General features: G+C 39.9%; 1 protein-coding gene across 4 annotated transcripts in view; it reads left to right on the forward strand.

Annotated features, from left to right (window-relative positions):
• Positions 1 to 9202, forward strand: part of LOC122539999 (rho GTPase-activating protein 27) — a 231739-nt gene extending 222537 nt beyond the window's left edge. For all 4 annotated transcript variants that reach the window (XM_087977913.1, XM_087977912.1, XM_087977911.1 and 1 more), the window contains one exon: positions 1462 to 9202. In XM_087977913.1, the coding sequence (XP_087834039.1) occupies positions 1462 to 1660 (199 nt within the window). In that variant the 3' untranslated portion in view covers positions 1661 to 9202. The remainder of the gene's footprint in view (positions 1 to 1461) is intronic.
• Positions 9203 to 9572: the final 370 nt, after the last annotated feature.

Genomic DNA, 9572 nt, shown 5'->3' on the forward strand with positions numbered 1-9572 from the left:
TCCCTGCTTGTAAAGGAGTGCATTAATAGAGCAGATGGTTCAAAACACTCTGATACAGGATGAAGGAAACACTGTGTAAGTGATAGCAGTACTTAGTGTGCAGAGATCATCAATAAGTTATAATAAATGAGGGAAATACAAAGATTTAGACCTGAAATGGTGCAGGTTTGATCTTCAATCCAGGCAGAGTTATTAGATCTGTGTTATGGTCATTGTAATATGGCACGATTTGCCTGATTTTGCCAAGCCTAATGAATGGGAAAGCAACTGAAGTCCTTGGCCTGTTTGGTTAGTGGTTTTGTGTGAATGTAGTTTAGCTCAGCCATGGTGCCTCAGAGGCAAACAGCTGCCTGGCCAAACTTGCACAAGAATAACCGTTTTAGTTAGCTATTATATTGTGGCACAAAAACAGAAGTTGCTGGAAAAGTTCAGCAGGTCTGGCAGCACCTGTGAAGAGAAATCAAAGTTAATGTTTTGGGTCTGGAAGGGTCATTGGACCAGAAATGTTAACTCTGATTTCTTTTCACAGATGCTGCTAGACCTGCTGAGCTTTTCCAGCAACTTCTGTTTTGGTTTCTGATTTACAGCATCCGCAGATCTTATGGTTTTTATTATATCACAGTCCTTGGCCAGTTTTCATATTGCTTTATATGAGTTTAATCAAGAAGAGAATCTTCATTTAAAAATTGAGGAAATAATTCATTTCACAACCAGTCTCCAAGCAAGGTCATCCATTGATAAACTAATTCCCAGGAATCAGATAGAATTTAAAAAACTCCAATCTGTGAGGAGTTAGCTAATGTTTACAGTTATGAAAGATTTGATGTGGTAGGCATTGAGGAAATGTTTTTGACTTTTTGGGGACACCGAATCCAAGGGCTATAAAAAATGCCTGATTAAACCTAATAGGAAATTCAACAGAAACTTCTTGACCTAGAGATTGGTTAGATTGTGGAACTGAATACTGCAAGTAGTTGAGATGACAAGTGTTGGTGAGTTAGAGTGGAAGCTGACTAAGTACGAGCTAAACAGGAGTAAAAGGGGTCATGCTGATAGTATTAGCTCAAGTAGAATAATAAGTATAAAATACTGGATAAAGGCAGTTGGGCTTAAAGGCCTGTTTGTGTACTATGTAAATTTAGCCCAGTATCCCATTGATCCAGGGTTAAAGAGGCAAAAATCTGTTATTATTCTTGTTCCTAATTGATCAATGGGAACTACTGATATGGACTTGGCCATGCATTGAGGGCTGGATGGGGTTGAAATGTTTGTACTTAAATCTTTTTGAGAGATGCGCTATGTTGCCTGCTTTTCCAATATTTTTGTCCCTTTTCTAATATGGGCATTGACTCAAAGCGAATGCAAGGATAATTTTAATGGTATGTTCTAGGATTGAACAATGGTGATATAAAATAGCATGTGGCTTTCCAAATTATAATAATCTCCTTCACTCTCTTCTAGTGTGATAGACTACCGCAACCAGAATCGGATGAGTTCCCAGAGTATGGCGATTGTGTTTGGTCCCACCCTCCTGCGACCAGAGACAGAGACAGGAAACATCGCAGTCCACATGGTCTACCAGAACCAGATTGTAGAGTTCATTCTTAACCAATACCGAAACCTTTTTAATGAAAGCCAGGAATTGACCATTTTTAGATGAGCAACAGAATGGGGCAGTGTAGCCTAACAGAGGACTGGTGTGTGTATGTATGTGTGCGTGTGAGTGCATTCCTAGAGTAATAAGGGGCTAGATGTGTCTGCATGCATTTGACCTAGCAGACATAGCCTTATGCAAAAAGAAGAAAGGCTGTTTCTCAGGACCTGGTCTGACTCAACTTCATGTTTATAGATGGAGAAGCATTATTCCAAATGGGTCACATTCTGGGTGGACAGTGTCTTGAGCCCTGAGGCACAGTACAAATGAGCCTTCTCATCTGATTGACAACTTTGCTTTGCTGCTGTGCCTGTGGTTTTTGTTTTCAATATTCCGAGATCCTTATGTCTGGATCCAGCCAAGGTGCTGTGCTTATTTCAACTCGCGCCTGGAAATGATTTTTGGAGAAAGTCTTTCTAGCTGCTGCTTTCACTATGTGGCTCATGGTAGTCCTTGGGATTCTGCCCAGCAAGATTAATTTGTTATGAATCAGCACACAGCACTTTAAAGTGTGCTTTTCTCTCTCTCTCTCTATTCTGAGGCATTTTTACATGTGATCTGAAATCAGTAATAAGAACTGGATCTAACTTCCCAAGGTATTGGATGTTCATGTTTATGTATTGCTATTTATTGATATTGTGTATAATGATTGATTGTGCAGTTTATGAAAGCACATTGAATTGGGAAAATTGTAACACTGGAGATTATATCACACATGAGTAACTGAAACCTGTGGGAGAAAGTCATATTGAAAATGATTTATCCGGGCTGTTAAGTCAGATAGTCAAGCAAGCTAGGGTTATAATGCTGGAGTTGAACTGAATACACTGTGTTCTTACAGCAATGTAATAGTGTAGTTTCCTCTAACACTTCAAAGAAACTGTTTTACTCAAAAAGGACATTCTGACGATGGATAGTACAATTGTGGTAGGTAGTGTGAGGTGGAGTTTAGAGGAGTTAGAATGTGCACTTTAGCGAATTATGAAGAGTCATTCCACTGTGTAGTTTATTTACTGTACAACTCCTGATGTTCTCAGATTACTTGATGATCAAGTAATTTTTTTTTCCCAACTTGAAAACCTAGATAAAAGGCCCATTGTGCAGGATACCAATAAAGTTCGAGAAGAGTGGGAGGTCGAATGAGGTAAATGAAGTAGTGGTAAAGCAGTGTCAGGTTTAATATGATACATTACAGGAAAGGGAAGAGTGAGAAAGTATGGAATTGACGCTTTCCAAGAAAAGAATTGGAAAAAAATGAGTTTGAAGTAGCAGTCGCATCTTTCTAGATTCCATTTCTTTTTCACCATTTAAAATAATACCAATGTGAAAGGAAATTTTACTCTCCAGAATAATTGGAGTTGACTTTCTGACTTTGCAATTCCAATGAGGAACCCCTCACTAACCATGAAATTGTGGAGACTTTGTCTCTGATGTTCCAAGTATTAAAGGTAGAACAAACTTGGAATGTTGCAAATGTCTGAAGCTGGATCTAGTTAGAGATTTGGCCAGAAGGGATCAGCATTGCTATGGAGCACAGTATTGAGGTGCACACAACACCTGGAAGCTTGCTTATGCAGAAAGCAATTATCAACAATCTTAGGAAAGGCACAAAAAAGTTGAAGAATGCAAATGAACTTAAGGAAGCAATAGGGAGAAGGATGCAAATCGACTTGAAGCAGATGATTCCCCTTGTGAGGAAATCTAGAATGAGAGGTAATGGTTTTAGGACAAGGAGTAGCAGATTGAGTACACAGATGAGGAAGAATGGCTTTTTCTAAATTGTTGTGAATTTGTGGAATTCCCCACCCCAGTGCACAGTGGATGCTGGGACACTGGATAAATTTGACGAGGAGGTAGATAGAACTTTAATTAGTAACAATTAAAGAATAATGGGAAGCGTGCAGAAGAGTGAAGTTGAGGCTGAGATAAGATCGTATCAAATGGTGGAGCAGGCTCGGGTTGCCAATTCCTGCTCCTAGTTCTTATGTATGTTTGTAAGAATTATTGAAATACAGAGCAAGCTGGAATGATGGATGACTTTTTGAGAGTTCTGAGACAGTAATATGGAATAGTTGTGCCCAGTGGCAGGAGGATTAGTAACCAGACGATGCAGATTTCAGATAATCAGCAAAAGATTCAGAGGGGAGATGACGTGCAACTTTTTTTTTATTTCAATAGGTTGTGATCTGGAGAAAGCGGTTGAATCAGATTCAGTAATGATTTTAAATGGACAAATGGAGATATACTCAAATATCTGTAGAATGAACAGCTTAGTAGATTGCTCTGTCAAAAAGCCAGAATGGGTCCAGTGGGGCTGAATGGCCTTTTTGTTGTGTTGAAAGATTCAGCAATTCTCTGCAGGGTTTTACTTAAGCTCAATGTTGCCACTAGAAATAAGGGGATGGAAAACATTGTGGGCAAATGTACCATGTGTGGTATAACCTACAGAAAATGTTGCAGTGCAGCAACAACAATGTGACATTCACAACTGTGTGATCCAGTCAGACACGTCAGAGTTTATAAATATTAGTTGCCCTAGCAGTCTTAATTCAGATTCATTGGCATGTCAGTTTCACTCTAGATTTATAAAAAATGTCTGTTTAAGAATCTGTTTAATTGAAGTCTCCATTGCAACCCCAAATATTAAAATCCTCTGGGACAGTGGGTGAGCTCATCATGTGACCTTCCATTGAATCCGAGAGACCAAGTAGGTCACATAATGGGAGACAGCATCATTGACCTTTCCTTCATGGAGAAGAGGTGCTAGGCCTCAGGCATCAGTGTCCCCACAGAGGTGGGAATAAACTAGAGAAGTATAGAGATGTATGTGGTGTCAGAGAGGTGGTGATGAAACATTTTACCTAGCCTGTGAAAGCACTGCATGATGAGGCCCAAACTCCCACACTGTAATATTAGAAATTGATATTCAATATAGCCACTGTCTCTAAGAGCACTGAAAATTCCTCAACATATTTTATTATCAATATTTCAGGACTCAACTATGTCAGTATTTCTTAGTCCACAATGTTCATTTGGTGAACTACCAATCCCATTCAGAATTTCTGGAAGAAATGCAAACTATTTGTGAGGTTCTCACTGGGGAGATGAAAGCCAAAACTGATAGCAGAGATTGGCAGACTTTGGTGATCTACCTTCCAATATCCTCCACTAGCACCATCCCCCTCTGGTATACAACTGAGCAGCAATGGCCGAGTCCATGAAGACAGTTGTAGTCACTCTCGGGCAGTATCCAGAGAACGCTCCTAAGAAAAAGGGTAAGGAGAGACATTGAAATTGATTACAGTGTTAAGTGGTGATTCATTTACTGGATTGTAATCTTCACAAGTCTGCTGTTTGATCTGGGAGTATCCCTTTGCAAACTTCCGACCTCCAATATAATCTCATGACTCACCATATACATAAGAATCTCTGAGGCATTTTGTGATGGTAGATGTTATGGAAATGTACTATAACACAAAAATACATTCTTTGGGAAGGAGCCAGAAATTTGCATGACACCACCCTGAGTTAAAATTAACATTTAATTGATTGAAAGTATACTCTCTGGTGGACAAAGGGTGTAAGTTATTGATTTGGACGTCTACATGATGACAGGGTGGAAAACTACAAAAATTATATTTACTCTGAGAGGTTTGTCAGTAGATTGCCTTTCTCTTTTCCACAACTCATTTCAGTTAACTGGCAATCTTCAATCCCATATTGTTCCTATACAATGTGAAGTTCAGTCTTAGTGAGTTTTGAGAAAATTTGTAGCTCAGGTTGAGGTTCTGGATGTAAGTTTGCTTGCTAAGCTGGAAGGTTCATTTTCAGACATTTCATCACCATACTAGGTAACATCATCATTGAGCTTCCGGTGAAGCACTGGTGGTGTGGACCTCTTCTTATTTATGTGTTTAGGTATCCTTGGGTTGGTGATGTCACTTCCTGTTCTTTTTCTCAGGGGATGGTAAATGGGATCCATTTAAACAGAATGGTTCCTTTGACTGCATCAAGGTATAGTGTTTATTTTACTTAGTGTGAATGCCACACGTTGAGACTTTGTCTATAAGGGATGGTTTGGCAACTACCGCCCTAGTAGGAAAAAAAGTGAGAACTTCACACTGACTCCAAAATATAATGCCCCTTTCATCCTGAATCAATTCTGTTCTACTTATGTTACCACTTCCAGGTGAACAGATCTTAAACACAATGCCTTAAACAGCAGTTGACTGATGAAATGCTCTTCCTTCATTGAATAAATGATAACTATTGAATCATTTGGAGACCAGTGAGCTTGCTGAGAAAAGCATGAGGGGCATGGATAGGGTAAATAGGCGAAGTCTTTTCCCTGGGGTCAGGGAGTCCAGAACTAGAGGGCATAAGTTTAGGGTGAGAGGGGAAAGATATAAAAGAGACCTAAGGGGCAACTTTTTCACGCAGAGGGTGGTACGTGTATGGAATGAAATGCCAGAGGAAGTGGTGAAGGCTGGTACAATTGCAACATTTAGGAGGCATTTGGACGGGTATATGAATAGGAAGGGTTTGGAGGGATATGGGCCAGGTGCTGGCAGGTGGGACGAGATTGTGTTGGGATAGCTGGTCAGCATGGACGGATTGGACCGGAGGGTCTGTTTCCATGCTGTACATCTCTATGACTCTATGTTGAATTTTTAAAAGTAAAATTGCCACACTCTGCCTAACATTACACCAGTTAAAATGGAAGTGTTCCTACCAGTGTAAAATAAAACCCATCAGAAAATTCACGCATTCATTACATTTAAAGTGGAGTTGCCTTAGTCCCAGATTATACAGTTATTATACAACTGTGACTTTTCTACAATATTTGTATGCACATTATTTAATACATTCATTGGAAAGTAGTTTCTTGTGCTTGTCATTTTAGTGGAATTGTTAAACTTGCAATGCACAGTCTCTGAAAATAAGCATCTGGGTTAGGAAGGAATCATGTTGAAGCTGTTTTTCAGGCAAAAGGGTTACCAAGCAACAGCACTTAATATGGCGAAGGCGGTAGCTGTGCATGTTCTTGTGATGAATGCCCTATTCCAAATTCCATAACATTTGAAGAACTGTTTTTATTAATCTGCGGATTGCTTCTACTTCATAACTACTGATTGTGTTTATGTGATATGTAACCTCTCTAACTTTTTAGAACGTAACATTCTGAGAAATTGTAAATAACTTAAAGATTCTAGAGTTATATATATTATTTAAAATCACTGTAAATGAAATCAAATTAAGGTTCTGGGCTTGTTTATTTTATTCTGAGAAAAGAGTTAGTTTGGTTCTTACACTGACAGCCTCAAATACAGCAAAGTTGGCAGCTCTTAAAGAAGTGAAAGTGTTAACCCTTTTCACCTTTACCTATAGTGTCAGACACTTGGCAAAAAATTAAAGTTTGAAATCCTGCTGACTTTAAAGTACCTAATGTAATGAGTATTCAGTGTTAGAAAATGAAAAAGTGTAATGGACTCCCTGACCGACCACTGTGGAGAGATGGATTTCTAAACTGCACCAACAGTGTCTAATTCAATCCCTGGCCTCTTGCAGTGTTCTAGGACATTGCAATTGGACACACTGCCTCCAAATTTGGGACAAGGGAGGCAGATCGCTATCCATTGACCCCTGCTGAGAAAGTGTGCGCATGACATCAGGGTGAGGATATCAATAGGGCAAAACTTCAAAAGCATCTACCACAGCTGAATAGTTGGTTCCTTGGGGTGACGGATCCATACCACTGGAGAAGAAGGATGGAAAGTATGCACCACACCTGATGGGGTGCTCTAATGCTGTATTTGCAAGGCTGCTTTTATGTTCTAGACAATGGTGGGTGTGTACATGTGCGCGCTATGCCTGAATACATAGCCCTGGCCCATTGTCTGCTTCATTCTGAATCGATTTTTTTGGCTGTTTCTGTCCCTGGTCGGTTTTCAATTGCCTGCGAGTGAAAGGCAAGGTGAGGATGCGAGTGATGGGGTCTGCTTCAGCCAGAATAAGACAAACCATGCTGTTGGTGTTATTCTAAACCACATGCTAGTCAACTGAACAAACTATCTCCATCCATTTAGCACTGATATTGGAGAAGACAGGCCACCCAGCAAGTTGTATTAGTTATTATTAGGTAATGGAATATGGGCATCACTGACTAGGCCAACTTTTATTGCCTAGAGGGTACTTAGAAGTCAACCTCATTGATGTGGGTCTGGAGTCACATGTTGGCCAGATACCTCCCTACATATGATGTAATTGGACAGGGTTGTATGTAATTGGATATCTAGCCTCATTCTGTCCAACCTCCGTATTCTCTAACCTTAAGCTGAATTTTCGTTCTCTGCTGCAGTTGAAAGCCATCTCCTTTCACCTCTGCAATTGTCCACTCCCTCAGCCCTCTGCTTCTACAAAGCCCATCACTCCATCCTCAGCTAATGGCCTCATTTCCCAAGTGATCACCTTGCTTGACCTTCAAAGGCTGTAGCTCTGAACCTTCCCTTCACAAAATGTCACTCACCCATTTGTTTTTCTTTTCTTTTTCCACTTGCTCAGCTCTGCTGGCTCCTCAGAAGATTAATCTCAAGACACATTCCAAAGAGAAGCCAGCTATTGCCTGCAAAGGAATAATGTGCATGGCACTAGGTAAATTGGCATGGTGGGCTGAATGGCTTCCTTCTGCTCTCCAGCAATTCTGTGGATTTCTCCTTGCTTTCAGATCCCTTCCATCCCAATTGAGCCTCGCTCAACTGGTTAGTGTGAATTTCCTACAGTCGAAAACTCCCATTTCTTCAACTTGGAAACTTGCCTGTATGCTCTAGTTGTCACTGACAGACTAGCTTCCTCAGTAATTGCAACATAATCCTCAGGAATGTTATTTCTAAAGCCAGTCCCATCTTTTTATCATTTTTACAGCCACCTCAGGCTCCTTTTAAAAAGCTTAATATTCTCTTCCCTCCGCAAAGTCCGTTCCTATACAAAGTTAAAAATGTCACAACACCAGATTATAGTCCAACAGGTTTAATTAGAAGCACACTAGCTTTCGGAGCGCCGTTCCGTCATCAGGCAGTTGTGCGGCGCTCTGAAAGCTAGTGCTTCCAATTAACCTGTTGGACTATAACCTGATGTTGTGTGATTTGTAACTTTGTACACCCCAGTCCAACACTGGCATCTCTGAATCATTTATATACAGTTGATGCCTAATAAAACTTGTCATCTCTTTCCATGCTAAGCTTGCCATCTACCTCTCTACAATTAGGTGTCCTCTTGCTCTCTTAATTTGTATATGTCTTGCCCCATATGTAAAGTGCACTTGAGACATTTCTCAATATAAATACAAGTTCTTGTATATAATTCTATATAAATAAGATTCTGTTCAGGAGTTGCAGTTGTATCTCACCTTTTTCTACTTAGCCAGTTGCCTGTATGGTATTTTGCTGTTGTTACATAAATGGTTATTAAATGAATTATTGGAGCTTTATTGCACACTGAACAAAAATGTGTACATTAGCATTTTTCTGTAATAAAGAAGTTAAAATGTCAGCCTATTTGGAATTTGTTTAAAATTAATTAATTGCTTTTGTCCTGACAAAAAGGATTGGGGAGAAACGAGATTCCGTTCAAAAAGGAGTTCCTTATGCAACTTCAAAATATCCCCAAACATTTAATTTGTTTTGAGATCAGTCACTGTTGATGCAACTGCATTGGGTGGTCCACATTTTTTTTGCATGTTTCACATGTGATTCCCAATGCACATTTGCTGCCCCGAGCTTTGTACAGCAACTGCGAATGAGGGCAAAGGAAACACCTCATGGATGTCCTCGAAATCTGCAGAATGCAACATTTCCCCCAACTTGTGGAAATCTCTTGCTCAAACCTGCCCAAGCTGGAGAAGAGATATCCACCAACATGC

Source organism: Chiloscyllium plagiosum, unplaced genomic scaffold, assembly GCF_037043375.1.
Source record: "Chiloscyllium plagiosum isolate Xiang-an unplaced genomic scaffold, Cpla_swu_hap1 HiC_scaffold_32, whole genome shotgun sequence".
Lineage (NCBI taxonomy): Eukaryota > Metazoa > Chordata > Chondrichthyes > Orectolobiformes > Hemiscylliidae > Chiloscyllium > Chiloscyllium plagiosum.